Source organism: Microtus oregoni, unplaced genomic scaffold, assembly GCF_018167655.1.
Source record: "Microtus oregoni isolate MIOR12 unplaced genomic scaffold, Mior012 000033F_ref0000390, whole genome shotgun sequence".
In the NCBI taxonomy this organism is placed as follows: Eukaryota; Metazoa; Chordata; class Mammalia; order Rodentia; family Cricetidae; genus Microtus; species Microtus oregoni.
The window spans coordinates 10,223,325-10,247,820 of NW_024543092.1; the positions used below are offsets into that span (position 1 = coordinate 10,223,325).

At 44.0% G+C, this 24,496-nt stretch overlaps 1 protein-coding gene across 1 annotated transcript in view; it reads right to left on the reverse strand.

The window, feature by feature from the left end:
* LOC121466322 (retinoic acid early transcript 1E-like) overlaps window positions 1-17,367 on the reverse strand; it is a 36,290-nt gene extending 18,923 nt beyond the window's left edge. The window contains exon 1 of the mRNA XM_041679984.1: window positions 17,313-17,367. Within this exon, the coding sequence (XP_041535918.1) occupies window positions 17,313-17,367 (55 nt within the window). The remainder of the gene's footprint in view (window positions 1-17,312) is intronic.
* Window positions 17,368-24,496: the final 7,129 nt, after the last annotated feature.

Genomic DNA, 24,496 nt, shown 5'->3' on the forward strand with positions numbered 1-24,496 from the left:
GGGGTGGGTTTTCCAACACCAATTAACAATCAAGACAACCCTTCACAGACATGCCCACATGTAGATGGAGATTTTCTCTCCCACCCTCCAGTTCCCAAATAACTACTCGGAGGTTAAGCTTGTTAGTAGCTAACTCTTACACTTAAATTAACACATATTTTTTATTTATTCTCTGCCATGTAGCTCATGGCTTGTTACCTCATTTCTACACATCCTGTTTCTTCTGTGACTGACTGGTGGCTCTTCTCTGACTCCCATCTTCATCCCAGGATCCCAGTATGATTGTTCCACCTAGCTTTAGCCTGCCTTGCTATAGACCAATCAGCTTCTTTATTAACCAATGAGAGTAATACATATTCACAGTGTACAGAAGGGTTACTCCACAGCACCCAAAGGCCAACCTGAAGTAGACAGCTCCTAAATTATCACTTTCTTCTTAGGTATGGAGGTCAACACGTTTAATCCTAGCACATGGGAGGCAGAGACAAGCCTCTGTGAGTTTGAGGCCAGTCTGAACTACATAGCAAGTTTTGGGGACAACTGAATAACAGAAAGCAAAAGAAAACTTGCTTCCCCAGTATTCAGTTCTGTGTGTAAAAGTACATTAATTGCTGTTTATGAGTGACAAGGAAAATGATAGCGACTATTATCAGGTGAGGGGAGACAGGAGGGAATTTTGGCTAAAGATAGACTAAGACGAAAAGGATAAAGATAGACAATCAGATTACCTACAATGTCCCATCTCTGAAGAGTTCAATACAGAGAGCTGGAAAACCAGGCCAGTGTCTCTCTTCTTCTTCCTCCTCCTCCTCATCCTTTTTTGAAAGAGGGAAATGAAAAAGCAAAGGGCAAGAAAGGAGAGCAAAAAGTGATAAAGGGGGAAGGGAAAGGGTCTGGAGAGATGGCTCAGTGGTTAAGAGCATGGATTGCTCTTTCAGAAGATCCGGGTTCAGTTCCCAGTACTTACATGACAGCTCAGGATGGTCTGTAATTCTAGTTCTAGGGCACCCAACACCCTGGTAAACACCAATGCACATAATTCAAAAAAAAAGTGATGTAGGATGAGAACAGAGCAGGGCCTGCCAAACTGACAGTGGATATTAAGTGAAGAAGAAACAGATTTGAAGGAGGAGGAGGGCTGGTGGACCTGTTTATTGAATCCAGTCTCAGGTCTCTTGGTATTCCTTGCCTGGCTTCTAGAAGTTTCTCTAGTACCTGAGAATTCCTCTACAATGGACATCTTCTCCCCTGGGTTTATTTTGGGAGACTGGTCCAGTCCATGGGTGGTGCTGCACCAGCAGAGTCTTAGAGACTGGTCACATCTGGTTGTTCCTGGAGAATTTTGGATGTAATTACTCATCCTGCCCATGGGAGGGTTCTTCCCCCTGTCTAGAGGAAGGCTTGGCACCTGTGTGTGTGTGTGGGGGGGGGGAGTCCCTCTGTAGAAACTGGTTCCAACCAGATATTCAAGTTTCTGAGAGCTGCTTGGTCCTGATTCTAAGCTTCTTTCCCATAGCCCAGCGATATTCAGGTTACCAATTCCTGTGTGTGGTCTGTCCTGTGATTCCTGCTTTCAGTTTCCCAAGAGAGCTGGTCACAGAGGGTCTTGGGCTGCTGAGCCAATGATGCAGTGGAACCATTTAGTAATGGCATCTGGCTTTCACAGAGTGAAGTACTAAACACACAGCACCAAGGACAGAGGATTTCCCTAGCATCTGTCTCCTCTTTGAATGCTACTACTCTCTAGGGTCCACACTATTTTCCAGGTCTTTAGAATGTCTGTTATTGAAAATTAAGTGCAGGCTTTCTAAGCCTCTGCTTTTTTCAGTCTGTGGTAAGAGTTCCATCTTAGTGGGAACAGGGGGCTACCTCAAATGAACCAATCTCTTGGAGCAGAGCTCTGAATTTTTTTCCTGTTCTTCTCTCTCTCTCTCTCCCTCTATTGCTCTGTCTTTTTCTCCCCTTCCCTTCCTTCCTTTCTTTGTTTGGTTTATTTGTTTTTTGTTTGTTTGTTATGTTTTTGAGACAGGGTTTCTCTGTTTAGCCTTGGCTGTCCTGGAACTTGTTCTGTAGACCAGGCTGACCTCCACCTCACAGACATCCCCCCGTCTCTGCCCCTGAAGCACTGGTATTAAAGGCATACACCACCACCACTCAGTCCCACTTTTCTAATGAAAGTAGAGATATTTGGGCACCATTCTATTTTCTGGTAACTGTTTTCCATTTTTCTACGGATTATTTCCTAGCAACTCAGGGTGTCTTCTGCTGTTTTACCGTCTACCCTTCCCACCACTTCTGCATAGTTATAGGAAACCACCCAGAAGGTTAGGAAACCACTGTGATTAAGGAGTCACCACAGCCAGAAGCCACAGCTGTTGCTGCTGGTCTGGACTCGTTGTGCCTATGAACGGATATTAAAGGCCTCTACCCTTGAAGGATACTGGTGCCCTCAAAGCTGTGGTCACAGCCTGGCATGACTGTGTTCCTGTGGGAAATGCACATGTCTCCACAACCAGGCGTGCCAGCTCGGGTACCGGATGCCTGGCCTTGCTCTAATTCGGCCACATTTGATTGATTGATGGAATCTGAATCTTACCCAGGAGTTTGATGGCAAAGGAGTCAGGAAAAGGTAGTTTTAGGTTCGCTGTTTTTATAATACAGGAAGAGACAGCAGAAAGGAGACAACATGAATGCTACACACCTATTTGCCTCGCCTTCCCTGGGTGTATGCAATCAGAATGCCATTAGTTATAGTCTCAAAAGTATGTAAATAATACTGTGTCTCACTTATTGACTTATCATGTGTACATGTATGGCCACATATCTGCAGCTGTCTACCTGTATACATGATCGCTGCACAGGCAGCAAGATTAATAGTGATTTCCAGCACGGCCTCTAGAGTCAGTTTGTGATCAAAATCTCTGTTCATGTGAAACGGGCAGGTGTTTTCTCAACATCTGTCTCAAAGACTAGCCCTCCCTCCCTGCTAAAGTGGGTGTCACAACAGTGCCTACCCCAGGACACTCTTGTGAAACCCACGTAAGATGGTGCATGAAACAGAATCACCATAGTGCTTGGCTCATGGTAGCTACTTAGTGAATCATGGATATTTTTGTTTTGTGGCCACTGAAGATCAAGGCGGTAGCTCTGATGTATTATACTATCTTGTAAGTCATTCTGTTTTACTGGTCTTGGTGTAGTACAATGAATAAAAACTCAGAGACAGATATTGGGGTTCAACCTGAAGACCAGAAAAACAAAGCAGCCAACCACTGGCTCTTACCTTGATCTCAGTCCTGATGTGGGTGGGTCTACTATCTATCTGTTGCTTTCATTGGTTAATTAATAAAGAAACTGCTTGGCCTTTGATAAGACAGTAGCTCAGATAGGTGGAGTAGACAGAACAGAATTCTGGGAGGAAGAAGGCAGTGAGCCAGACACCATGCCTCTCCTCTCCAGGCAGTCGCCATAGCTCTCCTCTTCGAGATGGATGCAGGTTAAGAATATTCCTGGTAAGATACCATATCGTGGTACTACACTCATTAGAAATGGGTTAATCAAGATGTGAGAGTTAGCCTGTAAGAGGCTAGAGCTAATGGGCCAAGCAGTGTTTAAAAGAATACAGTTTCCATGTAATTATTTTGGGTAAAGCTAGCCGGGTGGCGGGAAGTGTCCCGTTGGTCCATCTACACAGTCCAAAAACTGGTGTTCCTGCCTCCAGGAAACCTCAGCATGAGACTGAGACTGAAAGCTGTCTCCTCCCATTTTATAATCCTTTCTAGTTCTGGGATTAAGAACATGCACCACTACCATCTGGTTTCTGTTGCAAACTAGTGTGGCTACTGGGATTAAAGATGTGTGTCACTGTGGCTACTGGGATTAAAGGTGTGTGTCTTTGCTGTCTGGTCTGTAAGGCTGGCCAGTTTGTTTTAATTTTCTGATCCTCAGGCAAGCTTTATTCATTAAAATACAAGTTGTTATAGTTTTCATCTCTTTAAGAGGCAAGACATGCCCACTCCCGGTGGCCCCTCCCTCCTCCCGCCATCTTAGATTTTCTCTGTCCCCTCTTGGCCTGCGTGTGTGTCTCTCGGGCACTTCTCCATCTCTCTCCTCTTCTTCTCTTCTCTTTCTTCCCCCACACTGTCTCTCTTTCCTCTAAGTATAAATATTCAATTCTATTCTGTATGATGTGTCTGCCCATGTCCCTTCTACCTGCCTCCTGCTCAGCTGCTCGCTGCTGGGAAACTGCACTGGGAAGGACCAGCCCACTGGGGATCTTGCAACCCCTCAGGGGTCCAGCAGCCATCTCTGCCTGGGACTAGTTGCTCTGCAGGCCTGCCGGGGATCTTGCAGCATTTTTAAAACAAATGAAATGACACTACAGTCTGTTTCTTGGTTTTGTTTTCTTTTTCCAGGTTAGTTTCTAATCTGTAAAATGGATTGAATTCCTAAGCTTATAATATCCCAAGTATTTTCCTGGAGAAAACAAAGCACTAGAGGCACTAGAGTTGTTTACTTAGGGGTGTGTGTGTGTGTGTGTGTGTGTGTGTGTGTGTGCAACTTTGCATGCATGTATGTGTTCATGAAGGACAAAGGTTAATTTGGGGTGTTGTTCCTAAGGTGCTATCCACTTTTTCAATTTACTTTAATTTGTGTGTATGTGTGCACATGTCACAGATGTGTGGAGGCCAGAAGAAGGCATCCATCTACCCTGCAGCTTTAGCTGGGATCAAAGGCAGTAGGGAGCCACCCCATATGGGTATTGGGAACTGAGCCAAAACAAGAGTAAGTGCTCTCAACTTCTGAGCTATCTCTCCAGTCTCTTAGCCACCAGTTTTGTCTCCCACTGGGCTGGGGCTCACCAATTAGGTTAGACTGGCTGGCTACAGACCTCCAGGAATCTGCCCATCTCTGAGTCCCTGGCACTGGCATTCCAAGTACTACTACCATACTGAAACTTGGGTTTGGGGATTAAACTCAGGTTCTCATAATTACAAAGCAAACACTTTATAGACTGAACTATCTCATAGCTCATTACTTAACACTTTGTGATAGCATAAATAATGGTCTCCATGCATTTAGATGGGAAATTAAGCAACCCTTATCTAAAATTACAAAGCCTAGATCAATGTAAATACTGACATCATGCCACAGGTGGAAAACTCTATAGGGTGTAGTCAATATGAAGACATACCAAAATTAATATGTTAATTGATGATTAAAACATTCAAATTTATTAATTTATTTCATGTGTGCATATCTGCATACACACATGTACACTTGCTTGTGCCGCTGTACAATGTGTGGCAGGCAGAAGACAAGCTGGGAAAGTCATTTTTCTCCTTCTACCATGTGAGTCCCTGGAGTGAACTACCTGCTGAGTTGTGCTGCCAGCTCGGGTTAATTGTTTTTTTTTTTAAAGACCGAGGTCATACAGCTCATAACAGCCTTTAACTTACTATGTAGTCAAAGATAATCAACTCCTGAGCTTCCTGCCCTCACCTCCTTGATGCCAAGATGATAGGTGTGGCTGGCACCACATCTTGTTTGAACGGTGCTGGTGATTGTGCCAAGGACTTCATTCACGCTAGGCAACCACGCTACCAAATGACATACATCCTCAGCTCCACCAAAATCTTTCATAGCTGACCAGCAGCTACACTGGGTGTTTGGGATCCCAGTGTAGTCTGGAGCCTTTCTCAAGATGGGCTTTTAAACATAAAAGATCCCATCCTGGTTTGACATACTTCAGTCTACTGAAGCAGTAGAACAGAAGCCTACTAACAAGGTTAGTACATTTAGAGACTTAGTCAGAATTGCGGACTGTGATGGATTAGGCCTTTGTTTTCATTCTGGCAGGTGGTACTGTCTACATGCTGAGTTTTATGGCCTGACTTGTAACTTCCATCAATTGTGCTAGGGTCTGGGGGTCACTTATAATTAGGTTAAGTAATTAATAGTGTCTAAGAATTTTATATTTGAAACTATGGTCCTTAACACCTTTCATTTTCTCTAAGTAAATATTCTAGAATCTAAACATGTGTTAGCGTGGTGACTATTAAGTCTAAAATGGAAACTCCAGCTCCCAAAATCCAAAAAAACAGTCCTAATATCCAGAAAAGGGCTCAACTTGGACTTTAGGATGATTTCTGGTGGTTAGATAAAAACCAGCATTCCTCGGGAACTTGTGAAGTCAGCTCCATCAGAAGGCATCTGTCTTAGTCGATGTTCTATTGCTGTGAGGAGACAGCATGACCACAGCAATTCTTATAAAGAAAACCATTTAATTGTGGCTTTCTTACATTTGGAGGTTGAGTCTATTATCAACATGGTGGCATGCAGGCAGACATGGTGCAGAAGGAGCTGAGAGTTCTACATCCAGATCCTCAGGCAGCAGGATAAAGAGAAAGTCACTGGGCCTGGCTTCAGCCCTTGAAACCTCAAGCCTACCCCTAGGAACACACTTCCTCTAACAAGATCACACCTACTCCAATTAGGCCACGCCTCCTGATTCTAAGTAGTTCCATTCCCCGATGACTAAGCACTCAAAATATGAGCCTATGGGAGCCATTCTTATTCCAAGCACCAGGAGTCAGTTCTATCAGTGGCAGAAGGGATAAAATGGGTACCTGAGGTGTCTGTGAGCATAACAAAGCACAGGCTGGTCTCCAGGCTCCCTCAGCATCACAAGTAGCTGTTAGACATTTAGAAGTCCATCTTAGCATCCTAAGTCTCTCACTTCCTCCTCTAACCTAAGCCACTCTATGTCATGAACTTTCCTACTCCAGCTACTCATTTCTCCTTATAACCCTGTTATTTTCCACAGGCTGGCTCTCTCTTCCTCCCTCCTCTCCCTCCCTCTCTCTTTTTTTCTCTCTCTCTCCATCTCTCTATTCCACCCCACTCTGCTCTTGCTTCTCTCATGACCAGATCCAGTCTGTTGTCCATGTTCTTTCTTCCTCTGCTCTGGACTCTCCCAGATGACCCTGGTTGTTCTCTTTCTCATATCTACCATAAAAAACTTCTCCTTAACCATAACCTGGACCATCATATCATCTGTTTATATAGTGATATAATTCCCTACCAGAATCAATTTAGAGAACAAAGGATTTATTGTGACCCAGGGCTTGAGGCAGACAAGGTATAGAGACAGGGTTTTTGTGTGGGCAGAGGAATTCCTGTGTGGGAAGAGAAGGCCAAAAATAAGGCTGGGCTATGAACCTCAAGACCTGCCTGCTTCCTCCAGCAAGGCTCCAGTTCCCAAGGGCTCTAGTACCTCTCCAAACAGCAATGACATTTGGGGATCACATGAGCAGGGGACTTTCTACATTTCATAACAAAGCAAACTGCACCCCTGAAACATTATATATCCAGTATGTCAGGCAAGAGTTGATGAATCTATATTAATAGTAGATTTTCTTAAGCCTTACATTCTGCCTACGAATAGGATAAATCTCTTCTGTGATTCATGTTAAGCAGGACACAGAAGGCACCAGGGGGCACTTGAGGTGAAGACGGAAGAGGAGGGGAAGTTACTGTGGTCTGTCTTCTCAGGGTTAAAACAAGGCTGAACCCAAGGCACAAAATAGTAGGATGTTAGTCTTCCATGAAACCACGTGTAATGGTTGTTGAATTCAGTCTTCAGGCACCCACATGTGCATGCCTCGGGAGAGTGATCGTGTGTGGTTTTATTACCATCCTCTGGATTTCCATCATAAAGAGGTCACATTAACGAAGCAAAAACACATAACAAAGATTAACAATGTTTATGGTTTGGCATGGATTCTTATGCAGTAGAAAGTGCCATTACTTTCCATTGTGTGAGGTCAAGAAGAAAAAATATCCATGTTTGTACGCTATGAGGATTATAAACTTTCACAGCGCTTAGGAGAAGGTGCACTCGATAAATAGATGAACCATGAAATTACAGCCACAGCCACAGCCACATGTAACTTCAGCTTCAAAAACAAAAAAAAAAAAAAAAAAAAAAAAAAAACTGCTCAAATGCTCAAAAGCAGGTATCAGGGCAATAACAAATGTTAGTGATGAATAAAAGATGAATGGGTGATTGTTGAGAGATGGCTTAAGTTACAATTACTATACTCAATTGAACCATTTTATCTCTCCAATCTGTTTTATTAAATGTGGATTTTTTTTTCTTACAATATATTCTGATCACAGTTTCTCCTCCCCCACTCCTTCCAGATCTTCGGCACCACCGGACTCATCCAAGCTGACACCCTTCCGTCTCCCTCTCATTAGACAATAAGCAGGCAGCTAAGAATAATAAGGAAGATAAATAAAAACAAACAAATCTGAACAGGACAAAACAAACAGAAAGAAGAAACAGCCCAACAAACACATACAGATGCACACACACACACACACACACACACACACACGGGGGGGGGATGGAGAGAGGGAGAGAGAGAGAGAAACCCCACAGGAATAAAATCAGAAACCATAATGTATAAGCAAAAAAACCTGTATTTTTTTTAAAAGACAAACTCAGAAAACCTTCAAAAACACCACTGAGTTCATTTTGTCTTGGCCATCTCCTGCTGGGCATGGGGCTTTGTGTACCCTGTGAGACTCCATTAGAAAAAAATGAATTTTTCCTTTTTGGGTGGTTCTCAGTTGGAGGTAGCTTCTGGGTTAGGGATGGGGGCTTGTGTCTGCTTCCCCTCTCAGCACCGGGAACCTGTGTGGTTTAGCCCTGTGCAGGCCTGTGCATACTGCCTCCATCTCTGTGAGTGCATGTGTGTGTCAGTCTGTCGTGTGTAGAAGTCTTGTTTCCTCAGTGTTCTCAGTTCCCACTGGTTCTCACAGTCTTTCCGTTCCCTCTTCTGCTGAGTTCTCTGAGCCCTGAGGGGAGGGGTTTGATGGAGAAATCCTATTCAGGACTGAGTGCTCCAGGGTCTCTCACTCTCTGCACATTGTCCGTTTGTGGGTCTCTGTATTTGTTCCTCTCTGTTGCCCGAGGAAGCTTCTCTGATGCTGGCTGAGCACGACACTGATCTACCAGTACAGTTGAGTGCTTTCAGAGTCATTCAGTTGATATTTTCTTTTAGGAGACAGTAGTATATGGTTTCCTTCTACGTCTATTACCTACCTAGCCTCAGGTGCTGGGCCAGTGAGCAGTGTTGGGCATGGGTTCCCCATCACAGAATGGGAGGAGTGGGCCTTAATTCCAGTCAGATGGTTGTTGGTCAATCCCACATCTCTGGTGCCACTACCACACCGCTGTACCTTGCATTCCTTTTCGTTGGCTAACGCAGCTTTGTTTGCCACCTGTCTGATCTTTCTGGAAACTCTTGAGCTAGCTGCCAAGGGTGGAAAGCCGGCCCCAGATGAAACTCGAAACTCACACAATGTAACAATTACTATATTATTGTTCCTGGGTGCTGGGTGTGGTAACATGTGTCTGTAATCCTAACCCTCTGTGAGGTAGAGGTAAGAAGGATCAGGAATTCCAGGACAGTTTCAGTTTATTAATAAATTCAAGGTGAGCCTGGGGTGTGTGAAGCCCTTTCTCAAAAATAACAACAACAACAACAAAAACAGGTAGGCATTGCCAAAGCTAAGTGTGGCCTCAGACCCTTCATGTTGCCTGTCTTTTCATCCTTCGCTGAGTGGCAAGTATGTAGGAGACCATGGTGGGCTGGTGCATTGGCACAGGAAGTCAATTTTAGTAAAAAAAAAAAAAGTATGGGATAAATTAACTAATTCATATTTATATTAAAACTAATCTAGCTGTAATGTGGAGTAAAATGACTATTCAGACAAGAGCTAAAAAATCAAAGAAATTTCTCTCTTGCAAAGGGTTTCTTTGAGGTGTGATTCTAGGTTTATTTATTTATTTTTTTTAGAGTAGAAACTGTGTTTAGTCACGCATTCCGTCAGTCTTGGCACACCAGAGAAACAGAGATCATGTCCAGTGTCATTTGAAATCTAAAGGAGAAAAAGCACAGACAGAAAACTTGATTTCTATATAGTCTGGATCCATGGGCCTTCTTCGGTTTAATTTTAGATGCTTCTTAACCAATTAGAAAAGTCAGGGAAGTTGACTTTAGTGGCCCAAGGAAGAACTTAGGATGACCTATGACCCTAGACTCTTCTGTATAACCAATTAACCCATGACCCAAGCAAGACAGTTAGTCTCTGTCCCTCAACAATGCAGAGGTGCATTTTTAGTATTAGTTATTTGTTATTATATGTGTGTATGTTGTGTGTGTGGTGTGGGACATGTATGTGTGTGAGTATGTGCATGTGTGTGCATGTGTGCATATGAATGCCATGGCAAGTGTACAGAGAGTAGAGTCAGTTCTTTCTACCTTTATGTCGGTCCCAGGGATTAAACTTACTTGTCAGGCATGTACAGCAGATGTTTTACCTACTGAGTGATTTCACCAGCCCAGACAAATGTATTAAAAAGAAGTAATTATGAATAGCCATCATGCTTGCCTCACGAGTTGCTAGAGAGACCAAACAAGGTAAGAATTGTGAAGCGAGTCTTGATGGGGTAGTTAGGAGGGTAGAGACAGAGACTGGGATCTAACAGCTGAAAGCCCTTGAATGACTGCGAGGCTGGCATGTGATGAACAAATTTACTTTCAAACATTAGCAACCCAGCCTGTGGTTAGAACTTTATCCGACAGCTTCAATGGTCGAGCTTTGCTTTCCTCCCTGGCTGCTGGCTCCCTCCTAATTCTGGTTGTTCGATGCTAGAGAAACACATTCTCCTTGTTGCCAGGGGAAATGGGCAAGAACAGGAAGGAATCTTCTGGAATGTACCTGATACCGTCTGGAAACTTGGGCCTGCCAGTGTGAGCGACCCGAGTGGGACCCGAGTGTTAGTGCTGTGCCAGCCATTTGCCCCCTAAGGCTCTCAGGAACCTAAGTCATTGAGATGACATGGGGAACGGTGCCTTCCTCCAGTTTTTGGATGACTGTACTGAAGCTTAGAGAAGCTAACACTTTCTCCTGTGTGGTCTATCTGAGCAGTGTTTTTCCTCCAAACCCCATGTATGAATCATTCTTTGGTCATTGTGCTGGCTAGTTTCTGTTTACTTGAAACAATCATAGACTTATATGTGAAGAGGGAATATCAATTAAGGAATTGCTTCTATCAGATTTTCCTGTGGGCATGTCTACGAGGAGTTATCTTGATAACTGATTGATATGAGAGGGCCCAGCTTATTGTGGGTAATGCTATCCGGGGTCAGATGAACCAGGGTTGTATGGGAAAGCTGGCTGAGCTGAGGATGAACAGCAAATCAGTAAGCAGACTCCTCCATGGTGTCTGCCTCTGTTTCTGTTTCAGCTGCTGCCCTGATGTCCCTTGATGGACTCTGATCAGGATGGATCAAATAATCCTTTTATGGCCAAGCTTTGGTCATGGGCACACAGCAAACTACAATAGTCACCTCCCTCAAGAGGTCTCCAGCGCAGAGACCCTCCTTTCTGAGTGTTTCTGTGGGCTACATGAGATTCTTCACCTCCAGAGCCAGCGCTACTGATGACAGCATCCTCTGATAGACTGAAAAGACCATGCGGGAAGGGGCTTTGAATAGCAGGATGAGCAAATATATGAGAGAATGGGCAACAACACTTAAAATACTTAAAAATAGCAAGCTCTCAGATGCCAGTGCGTGAGTCACCTTGCCTTGTGGATCCCTACAGATTCTTATCAAGCTATCAAGAGTCTCCTCCCAGCTAGGTAGGCAAGCGCCAAATATCACTGAGACGAGGGGGATTTAAAAGGGAATTTCTCCAGATCCTGCTGGTTCTTGCCCAGTCAGTCCTATTGAAGTCACAATTGACCCTCAGTCCGGGAAACTCTGGACCAGTGTCTTGTGAAGACAGCACAATTTGAGTAGGAACCAATGAGCTAAAGCCAGCTCATCTCTTGGAAATTGTTTCAGTTCTCTCAACCAATTTCATACTAATGAGTCCTGAGTGCCCTTTACAAAGTCAGCAAAGGCTCCGCAAGCTGTGTGACCTTTGAGAATATTTTAATGGACCCTGCAGCTATCTCTTCTGGGGTGGCCTCCCCTTGGAAGGCTCATACATGCTCTCCTGCTGAGGCTTGGTTTTTCAGGTCAATTGGAGTGGTTTGTTTCTCACTCACTATCACAGACCAGGCGAGAATAGCATTTAACTGGCTCTGTGACCTTAACTGATGATAGGAAAGCCTGTTCTAGGGCGATAGTTCTCAGCCTCCCCAATGCCGTGACCCTTTAATACAGTTCCTCATGCTGTGAGGACCCCCAACTGTAAAATTATTTTTGTTGCTGTCTCGTAGCTGTAATTCTGCTACTGTTATAAATTGTAATATATATATATATATATATATATATATATATATATATATACACACACACATATATAATTTTGGAGACAGAGGTTTGCCTAAGGGGTCCCGAGTCACAGGCTGAGAACCATTGTGCTAGGGTGAGTCACTATAATGCTTTCAAGCTGTGGCTTCTTTTCAATGCAAACTTCGGATGTACCAGAGGTCAGAGGTCAGTTTACCACCTGTGTCATGGTTTCTGTGCTAGGAGGAGAGGCTGGTGACCAACAGCTAAATGGCTGGGCTGCAAGTTCGCCTCTTCCAGCTGGAAGAATATGAAGAACCAATTTAAAATATCCACAGCCAGGTTACCCACAGTGCCTCTTAGGTGTGGTTGGGACACAATTTGTTGAGACTCGAACTTCTTATATAACCAGCATCCACTCTATCACAGGGATGGGCTTGAGTGCTGGAAGATTCGTTTCACAAGCTCTTAGTAGGCACTGCTGCATGCCAGGCTCTGTGGTCAGTGACTTCTGATGACCCATCCTGTACCTGACCTATGAGAGCAGATGGACCCCACGGTTTCAAATATCTGTGATTACTGCTTGTCTAGAGTCACTATTGTTGTGATGAAACTCTGTGACCAGAAGCAAACTGGGGAGGAAAGGGTTTATTTGGCTTTTACATCTGTTCATTATGGAAGGAAGTTGGGACAGGAACCCAAATACAACAGGAGCTGACACAGAGACCATGGAGAGGAGCAGCTTATTGCCTTGCCCACCCTGCTTTTTTGTAGAAACCAGGACCAGGTTTATAAAAACCAGCCCGGCGTGGCCCTGCCCACAATGGGCTAGGCCCTTCCACACCAATCACTAATTAAGAAAATCCCTACAGCCTTGCTAGAACCTGATCTTACAGAGGCATTTTCTCAGTTGAGACTCCCTCCTCTGCAATTGCTCTAGCCTGTGTCAAGCTGGCATAAGACCAGCCAGCACAGTGCTGCCATGGGCAAGTGCAATGCCAAGGGTGGAGGCAGCTTAAGATATCACAGCCTCAAAGACTGCTATGATTCTGAGCTCCAGGTTTAATCTGCATCACCTCCTGCTAGCCAGGGCCCCACAAGGGTGGTGATACAGCCGCTATGTTTGAGGTTGTCCCACACCAACCACAGGGGACAATAGACCTAATAGCTCAGGCGCATCTGTGAAATGGATGGAGACTGTGGAAGCTTTCGAAGAAATGCATCTGACACGAGTATTTGCAAATGAGGCGGTTTTGCCAGGTGAAGAAGTGAATGAGTGATTCTACAGATAAATGTATGTGATTAGATCTAAGTCTCACCTAGCTGGCACAGTGGCATCCTTTTTTGTATAAGTAATTCCAACAGCAGCATGAGCTTAGGCCCACACTTGACTTCTAAGTAGATGTCTTTTCTGAAGTGTGTGTGGTGCTTTCCTCCCCTGAGAAGCCCACCTGAGGTGGGCAGCAGAAAGTCAGATCAGGATGGGACAACAGAATCAGTCTTGCCTTTATTCCTTTGTTTCGACAGGAAATTCACTGTTCTCTACTATCTGCTGCAGGGTGAACACATCTCCATATAGACTGGAGACTTTATCGCCAGTGCAGCAGGATTAGTGAGTGGGGTGACCTTCAGGTGTTTACAATGTTAGTATGCAGTCTTCGGGATGGATTCATGCTGGTTAGCAAAGGCATGAGCCTGTGAGTTCAAGCTCTCCTTAGTCATCCTGTCCTCTACCACATGGGCCTTTATGAACTTAGGTTTATACCATAGAACTATAGGAAATTAATCTCCGTTCTTTATACACTGCTCATTTTCTAGAGCTGGTGAGATGGCTCAATGGGTAAAGTTGTGTGTCCCCAAGACTGATGACTTCAGTTTGGTCCCCAGGTGGAAGGGGAGAATCTTCAACTTTAGCAAGTTGTCCTTCAGCCTCTACACTCAGGTCGTGTCATAAGCACGGCCCCTCCCATATACACACATCTTCCCACAATATCTAAATAACTAAATAAATCTGGTTGTCGTGGTGCATATTTTTAATTCCAGGTAGGGAGGCAAAGGCAGGCAGAGCTGTGTGAGCTCCAGGCCAATTGGGGCTATATAGTGAGATACTGTCTCAGAGGAAAACCAGCTTCACTCATTTCCAATATTCCCTTATTGAGCACAAAATGAAGTAAGTTACCAGCAGGGGAGACCACCATCCCTTTGGCGAGCACCTCTCCTTCCTCCTTCCTAATAGGGATGACTCTGTTAGCCACAGTGTTGACTGCTTGTAGGCTAAGTCAGGAATCACAGCTCATGATCTACCTCTAACCTGAGCCACACCTTCTGGTAGCAACCTACTTAAAGGACATGGAAGAAGGAAGCTTTGACCCTTTTCTTGCTTGCGCACATCCTCTAGCAAGTCCAACCTGTCAATGGAATTCGAGCCTACTTCTTTGGGATTCTGGTGTCTACTGAAGACCAGCTGAGATATCCAGCCTCATGGACGGAAGAACTACTAGGTTCTTGGACTTGCCATTGGTAGACAGCCATTGTTGAACTAGCTGGACCACAGCCTTTAAACTGCTCTAATCAGATTTCCTTTCTCTATCTCTCTCTGTTATATGTTCAGTCTGTTCTTCTAGAGAATGCTGAGCATGGGAGATGCTTCCTAAAGAGCAGGCTGTGTGAGGCTGAGGCCTTCTTCCAGAAGCTTATTTACAGTAAATAAGAACATTAGTAACAGAAAGCACTTGAGTGCTGGGGAACACTTATACCTGCATAAATCACCTCCTGCCTCAGAGGAAAAAAACCTGCAGTAGGAGGGAGTCAGTGGGAAGGCTGGTGTGGAGATGGGGCAGGGATGCTGTGGCATTGGGAACTCCTGGGAGCACAGCCTGTTCGGGGGAGGGTCAGTATCCACATAGTGTAGGAAGGTGAAGCAGGAAGGGGAGGTTGGCACTGAGCCATGCATAAATTAAACACCAGATTTAAGTGTCTCCACCATGACGGGGAGAAGGTAGCAAGGTGGGATTTAAGTTTATGCTCCATCTGACCTGAAGACCCGATTTATCTCCTTGGAGGTCTGTGTAAACAGTTCAGTGAAATACTACATAATTGGGAGGCACGTGGCAGACATTTAGGAAATCTTTATTGTCAATTCAGTTTGTAATTCACAACTTCCCTGAATTTCTAATGCAAAAGGCCCACAGCGAATTGGTTTGTGCAAGAGATGCCTGTGGGGGAGGCTTTGCTCACCAGGCAGCAGGAGTTTTCCATGGGTAGAAAAGTTGGCACACAGCCCTTGCAAAATGACTCTTCATTAATCGGTGAGCTTAAGCTTCAGGCTTGGTTTCTGTTCTTTTTGTTTAAGGGCATGCATGCGTGTGTGTGTGTGTGTATATAAGTCTGATGTGTGTGTGTGTGTGTGTGTGTGTGTGTGTGCATGTTTGTGTGTGTGTAAGTTGAGGAAGGAGAAAACCTGAAATCCTACTGTTCTCCATAGTAATCAGGATGGAACAGGAAGAGGGAGCCTCAAAATCCACGGTCCTAAGTGCATGGCACTCAGGGTACATGACTTTGTGGGGCTCCTAAGTTGTACTCCCAGGAAGAACTAGCCAGGACCCCACTCCCCATTTTTAGGATCCTTTCCAATGGTGGGCTGCTTCTAGCTTCTGAAAATGTTTTGTCAATAAACTTTAGAATGGAACCTGTTGGTGGTTATAATAATAATGATGGTGATAACAATTATTTCAAGTTCAAAATAAATAAAAAAATGTTGAGTTTTTGGTACTTAAAAATTAAGAAGTGAATATGTTGGACAATGCAGAGCTCTCAGCCTGATTGGATGATTAGAAAGGGTAAAATCCGGTCCCTCTTCCCACCAACAAAAACAAAGTTATCTTTCTTTGAAACAAAGTAGAGTAAATGCTGAACCTGATGGGCTTGACTTTTTCTAGCAAGTGTTTTCTGTCTTGCTTTTTAGAAATCAAACTTTTATTAGGTGATGCCACTCGTCCCCGTGTAGCACTGTTCAAGTGTTCCGTCCTCACAGCAAGTCTGGGCATCAGCGAATCTTTTTCCTGTTTTTTAAGGGTCTCACTATACAGCTCTGGCTGTCCTGGAACTCACCATGTGGATCAACTTGGCCTCGAACTCACAGTGATCCTCCTGCCTCTGACTCCCAAGGAGTCTGTCATAAATCAAGTGCCATCCCAGTTGATAAGGAACTGTGCCATGTTTGCCCAGGTTGGGTTAGTCATGCTCTCTTTGGGCTTCTGACACTCAGGTAGGTGACCAAGCCACAAAAGGCCTGAAGTTGTAAGCATTAAAAATTAAAAATTAATTCTTAATTAATTAACTAATTCTTAATTAAGGACTCCAGTGATGCCCTTCCCAGATACTGACGCCAAGAAAGGTTTTGAAGAACCATCTGGCCACTTAAGAAATGATATCTTTGAAGGATGCAACTGGATCCGTCCAATCAACAAACTAACAAATCCAGATGTGGTGGTGGGGCATGCCTGTAACCCAGCCCTAGGGAAACAGAGGCAGGAATATTAAGAGTTCAAAGTTATTCTGGGTTGCATAGCAACAGGAGGTTAGCTTGAGGCCCTATATCAACAAACTAAAAGTAAAATAAAGTATAAGCCAAAGAGCAATTTATTAGTGAATCCTTCATAATCATCTCTATTACATTGGGTAGAACGTGTGAAAAGTATTTGTCTTTTAGACCTATATAGGTGCTGGAAAAATGTTAGTTTCTTTCCTTATACAGTCTCTTCCTGTGGCTTCTACACCATTTTCATCTGAATTGGCTTTAAAAACTTCCTCATTGATCCTGAGATGTGTTATATGTGATTGACTTTACAAAGAGACCCGGGACAGAGATGGGAATCTGGAATTTGCACAGAGGGTTCCTAGGCTGTGCTGTCCGGAAGAGGAGGGGCAAGGGCATCAGACCCACGTCTCACCCCAGTCTTGCATCTACTCCTTCCCTCCTCATTCATGACTCACCTTCCCCGCACTCCAAGCTGATCTGGCCCCTGGGACCCATGTTCTTGATATACATGGTTCCTTGTCTAGCAGGGCTCCTCTTTGCCATCAGGTCTGAGACAGCATCATTTGTTTTTTCCTGGTTCTAACTAATAATCCATTCACACCCCAAGTCCAGAGGATGAATAGCAATACTCAGGTTTCTAATTTACTTTGGGCGTGGCCCAGTTCTCGGTTTCCATTTCAGCCAACTCACACATTTTATGGTGAACCTAATGAAATGATGTGGAAAATAGAGCCATATCTCACAGCCCACTTGGAGGTCATTTCGGATGTCTGGAGCCCCTGACATCATTCTGTCTAGGGAACAAGGAGCTCCATGAACAACATCAATCCTGGGACACTGCATCTGCTTTTAATGTTTATTTAGGCTTCACAAAACAAGCAAAGTTTACTTATTGTTTAGGTTGCCAAGAGACATAGTTTATCTGAACATCTCAGGGTACGGAGCATTTTTACTCCTTTACAGTTGGTTTATGGCAGGTGTTTCCATGCGGTACCTGATTGGGAATGTGGCTCTATTACTATGGGATACCTGGTTGGGAATGTGGCTATATTACTATGCCACAGACCAGCTCAGGGGAGCCACTCAGACCGTGGAAAAAGCACTTGGCTGGATTTCTGTCATAACAGAAAGGCGGATACAATTTTGTTCTTCTGTTTTTTAAGTTAAAGATTCCTTACTTTTCAAATTCCTGGCACCACTAACCCAATTTACATGGCAATATATTTGATGTAATGAAAAGGAAAAAAAAAAAGGCAAAACTGCAACAGTGAAAAAGACTTTAGGAATCCACATCTAATTGACACTACAGCGCATGGGCATCAATCAGAAGCTGCAAACTGTCTATTACAGTCCCGGACAAGAAGGGTTTCCTGTTTACACTGCAGTAACTTTTCTGACTATGGGTAATCACTTCCTCTGTAGCAGATTTTTCCAGTTTCTCTAATATACTTGGTAGCACTGTTTCAGAGCAACCTGCAGCTTTCCTGACAGCTCCTCACTCTTTCATGCTAAGAACTGTAGCCCTAAGATGCTATTTTAAAAACCTCTGCTGCTGTATCCACCACTTCTACCACCAGAGCCATGGCCACCATGCAGGGACTGTTCCAGCTTCTTCAGGCCAAACTACACCCCTTCGTGGGTCCACAATTTGACTGCTGTTGTTCTCTATAATTTTCAAAAGCGTTATAGTCTCTACCACCACCATCATCATTACCGTCACCAAAATTTCCTCCTTCATTGTAACCACCACATCTGCCTCCTTCACCACTAAATCCACCACCTTCATTTCCATATCCTAGTCCACCACCATTGTGATGGGCTGAATAAAAATGGCCCCCATAGGACCATAGGAAGTGGTGCTATTAAGAAGTGTGACCTTATTAGTGGGTGTGGCCTTGTTAAAGGAAGTGTGTCACTGTGGGATGGGGCTTTGAGGTCTCAGATGCTATAGTTAGGCCTTGTGTGGCATTCCCTTCTGCTGTCTGCATTCTGTATCTTCTTTAATGCCACAAACAAACATTTTCTTCACTGCTAAATGGGCAGCAGGCTTCGCAGCCTCCTTTCGAGCAATGACTCTCTTTGGTTCCACCACACGACCATTAGCCTTCTGCGGTCCAGCATATTGCTACATCTATCTTTCAACACAAGAATAAGTCACAAACCAAAGCCCCTGGAACATTTCTTTTGGGGGTCACTCATTACTGTATATAAGTGTGCCCAATTTCTCAGAATGTTCTCTTAAACTATCAATGCTCAGACCACCAACAGTTTTCCCAAGTGTTCTGGTTTCTTTGGATCATGAACCCCCATTCTAAGATCAGACTTACCTCTTCAAACTCAAGTTCAATATGTATTTATAGTTTTATTCTTAATTATGACCACGTTTATACGTACAGAGGTTAAAAACTTGAACAAGCAAGTTTATAGTGCACAAACAACAAGGCTGTTGGATCCCGAGGTCTGCTTGGTCTTCATTACAGTAAAGAAGCCACCTTGCCTCCTTTGTTTGTTGTTTGCTTTGAAGCAGGGTCTCTCTATGTAGTCCAGGTTATCCTTAACCTCAAGTCTATCCTCTTGCCTCAAGCTCTCAGGTGCTAGGGTTATAGCATGTGCAATCACCTCCAGCATATTCTCCCCTCTGGAAAATAATTCATTTTTCTATGCAGTAGTACCTAATTATCTTTAAAATGTCATGCAGGTGTTTGTTCATGAGGGAACAAACTCGGCTGTCTGGGAAGAAGTCTCCTCTCCTTTTTCAACCAGACCGAGATGAATGTTGAATCCATATTTCAGTGGCGGTGAAGTTTCTATCATTCTTGGCAACCTTCCATTGACAGTAGTTTCCTTGGTAGCAGACAGCTGGGGTGTGGAGGCGGGTGATTCTACTGCAGGTCCCTCTGCCTGCAGACTCATGGATTTGTGTCACGGTTCCCCGAAGCTCTTCCTAACTATTTGACACAGGTTGTGACAGATTAGTGGTGAAGAAAACACTTCCTTGAGTTAGAAATAATGAATAGTCAAACAAGCAGCAAGCAAGAACCCAGAGGCGGTGTCTGTGCGGCTGTGTAGATTCTGTCTCATTCATTTCCCTGGCTTTGCGCACACATGCCTAATTATCCCAGACGGATGGAATTCTACTCGTTTAAACTGCTTTCTAGACAAGGGACTGTAACTGTTCCCTGTCACCACCGTGGAAAAGTTAGGTAAACATTTCTATAATCTTCAGCTCAGATATCATTGATTCACCTTAGGTAGAAACAAACCAAGAGTCAGCCACTTAACTGAGAGTCACATTGTCTGCCAGGGCAGGGAGATGGCAGTATACAAAAGGACTCATCACCTCCCCGGAAGAGCCGAGGTTGAGAGACAGTTGCACAGAGTTCAGGGTAAGTGGAAGACCAAGTCTGCAAAGTCTTTCCTAAACTCTGGCTGTTAGATTTTCTGTGGTCTCTCTCTATGAATGTGGTGTGTTTTTTTAACTTGTATCTGTTTATTTTGTGAAATACTTATAAAGAAAAAGTTCTATGTCTGGGGATATGTAGCTCAAAAAAGGATGGGGTTGTCTGGATTATGTGGAGTCTCAGAAAGGATGCTGACATGGAGCCCCCAAATAGCAGGAAGAAGTTTGGACAAAACTGCACCCACATTCCCAAATATTTTTGTAAATGTTTCTTTACTTTACATTTAAAGGGGGATATGCTATAGAGATGGATACTTTGCATTGGTATGGATCTTGGTTTATTGATACAAATTTAAAGTCAATTTTGTTATATATATATATATATATATATGTGTATTTCTGATCTTGATTAAGGTATTGTGTTTGTGTAGCTCATTTAAAAATGTAATGTATAATTAAGAAATGTAAGTTAATAGATATTCATATATAATAGTCAAGCTTGTAGTTATGTTAGTTAGATTTTCTAGATATATAGGGATATATTTCAATTAACTAGGGATTCTTCAAATCTTTCAGAGACCTTCAGAATATGGGATTTAAAATGTTTTAATAACTTAGGACTTTTCATGACAGTGAGATACATCTGCTCCTGGCATCACCAATCTACTTCAAGAGGGAGATGATCATTGAAGAGGTTCTTTATGGAGTTTTCTAGCCATTTGGGCAGGAAACTGCTCTTGCCTAGACAACTTAACTGAACATGCAGGACCCATAGAGAAATGACTGCTGAACTTAACTAAAGATGAGATGGTCCTTTGAGGTTCTTGCTACACAAAAGAGTCTGCTAGACATTCTGCAGGACACAGAACAAAGTTACTGACAAAGTGCCAACATAGGTGGAACTGTCTTTGAAATTTCCTGCTTCGTGGACAAGTCTGTTGGATACTATGGGCCTTTAAGGCTGAAGATGGATGCCCCAACTGTACAGAAAAACTTTGGGTGACTGTCCAGGCAGCGAGATGTCTCTGTCAATTCTAGAGTTTTAAAAGTTGATTACAATGTACTTCCTGTTTACATAGGTAATATTATATCCTTCTGGAGTCTTTGATAGAGTAGAAGAATTTATAGTTATAGTTACAGATTTTCTTAGTTATGATAAAAGATAAAGTAGATATACATATTGTAACTGTAATTCTTGTTTTATAACTGTTTTGTTATATGTAATTTTACTATGTTAAAGTTAAAGCCTTCCTTTTTGTTTAAACAGAAAAGGGGAAATGGTGTGGGAGGTTCTTTTGTTTATGTGTTGCTTTCATTGGTTAACGAATATAAAAAACTGGCTTGGCCTGATAGGGTAGAACAGAATTTAGGTAGGTGGGGAAAACTAAACAGCATGCTGTGAGAAAGGAGGTAGAGTCAGAGAGATGCCATGGAGTTGCCAGAGTCAGACATACCAAATCTTTGCCGGTAAGCCACTGCCACGTGACACTATGCAAATTGATAGAAATGGGTTAACTTATTCTAAGAATTAGACAATACAAAGTTAGAGCTAATGGGCCAAACAGTGTTTTAATTAATACAATTTCTGTGTGATTATTTCAGTTCTGGGAAGCCAGGATGAACAAGCAGACTCCTACAACAACATTCCTTTAATTTTTTAATTCTTGGTGTGTGTGGGGTGTGTGTGTGTGTGTGTGTGTGTGTGTGCACCTGCACATGCATGCACTCAAGTCCATGCATGTATGCATATGCTGATATATGTGGATACATATGCTGAGGCTGGAGGTCATTTTCAGATGCCTCCCTCAGCCATTATTTCTCATGCTAGCCTAAGACAGAGGCAGCAAAATGGATAACTACTGTGGGACCCTTCCAGGAAATGGAAACCAAATGTTCTGCTCTTCTCAGAAGTCAACTGATCCTCATTTCAGAAAAACAGCTTGACCACAATATCCTGCTGTTCTTAACAACAGGAAGTGTTGCTGCTTACTACAGTTGTTTTTGCCTGCAGCACTTCCTCTTGCTGCCCCTCCCTTCCTCTTTCCTGCCTTTCCCTTCCTCTTTCCCGCCTCTCCCTTCCTCTTTCCTGCCTCTCTCTTCCTCTTTCCCGCCTCTCCCTTCATCTTTCCTGCCTCTCCCTTCCTCTTTCCTGCCTCTCCCTTTCTCTTTCCCGCCTCTCCCTTCCTCTTTCCTGCCTCTCCTTCCTCTTTCCTGCCTCTCCCTTCCTCTTCCCTTTCCTCCCCACCACTCTCTGGCCCAAATAAAATCACCCTAAGAAACCTTCAGCTTCCCTTTTGTCGTAGCTACTGCCCCTTTATTTGAAGACAGCCTGGCAGTTCGTGGCTAAACTAAGGCTTCACGTTTGGCTTTGGCACAGTTCTGGTGGGTTTCTTTCCTTAAGTCTTAGATCTGGTTCCATGAATAGGATAGAGAGTGAGCATGGTTGTTCCTCGGGTCACTGTTCCTCCCCTATGTTCCCTCAGCTTTGACTACCGAACTGCCGCTGGGGCCTGCACATACTTCAGACCTTCTGTGATAGGCACCTTCTGCCCTCACCACTGATTCAGATGTCTCCTGCTGGCTTCCTTGTGTCTCTGCTATGATCTCCTTTTTGGTTAGAGTCCTTTCTGGGATAGCCACTTCTCGGTATGTTACCTTTCAGGCTGGCCTCTGTTGTGGGATAATTGATCATACTATGAAGCCCAAGCTAGCATTGACTAAATAAAGCCAACCTTGGGTCAGGAAGCCACACTAGCAACTAGTTGACAGAGAGTAATTGCAGAGAGTTAGAGGATGTCTGGAAGAGATGGAGAGATGCACAGGAAGTAATAGGGAGGGAGTTTGTGTGGCATTTTTTTGGCAGTGTGTAAGGATGCTCTCTTTCAGAGATGCTGGCAAAAAGAGGTCAACTAATTGCTACTCAGCCTCTCTGAACTAGCAGGTTTTCACCTCAGCCTCTGATTCCCAAGTCTTATTGGTAGAGAGAATGATAGAGGTTTAATTAAAAGCTATATTTGGTGGCATCAGCAGAGCCAATGCTTGTGGGAACAGAATTCTCATTAGGCCATAGCCTGAGTGGCCAGACCACTGCCAGAGAAGCAAACCAGTAACTGTGATTACTGGCTGAAAAGGCAGTGGATTAAAGGCAACCTCTGTGATGATGGAAAAACAACAAGCCTGTTCTTGGTGTGTGCCTCTTTCTAGCTAAGCTGGGTTTAGGGCTTTGCCTTCAGCCTAAGTCATGACTGAATACCAGGTGAAGCTTCTCACCTTTAGGGCCCCTCATTTCAGTTAGGAATGTCTGTCTAATCAGTGCCTACAATGTGGAGAAGGACACTGGAAGATCAACTCTCCATCCTTACCACTACAAGGTAGGCCAGCCCCTTCCAAAACACCCATCACAGGATGCTTTGGGAGATCTTCTGGGTCTGGAGACTGAGGACTGATTTGGCCACCAACAATGTTCTTCCCACCACAATGGAGGAGCCCAGGCTGACAGTCCAGGTGGCAGGTAAGCCTGTTTCATTTGTCTTAGACACTGAGCCACATGGTGAGTACTGATTTATTACTCTGGTAAAACCCATCCTTCATAGGTCTCTGAAGTGGGGATTAATGGCAAACCCACATCCCTAGAACCATAGATCCCTTACCTTGTATGATCAACAGCATTTCCCTTACCTACTCCTTTCTAGTCATGTCCCCCAGTCTTCCTTCCCTATTTGGCCAAGATTCAGGCCAAAACTTTCCCTTTGCCCATAGTCAGACACCCTTTGTCCTTTCTGTTTTCCCCCAGCTCCACAACCCACACCCCATTTCCCCTTCACTAGTGAACCTCTCATTGTGGGACGTCTCTACTTCTACTCTCATTCCCTCTTTCTTACCTCAAGAGCTACACAGCATTTCCTCGCTATTCACAATACCATCTCTCCTAAACATCAACTAAGATTAAGGCCCATCCTCACCCACTCATTCAAGGCAGGTCACCTTATCCAGAGTCATTTTTCCTATCATACCCCAGTCCCTTGAGCAGCCAAGCTGGATGGCTCCTATAGCCTGGTCCAGGGCCTTTGTCTCACTAATACAGCACTTCTCCCTATTCACCCTGTTGTCCCCAACCTATACACAATTCTCTCTCACACTCCCTCACCCTTTACCCACTTCTCAGTCCTAGACCTTAAGGATGCTTCCTTTTTCATCCTGTTCTGCCTCCTGTGATCTCTTTGCCATCACCTGGGAGGA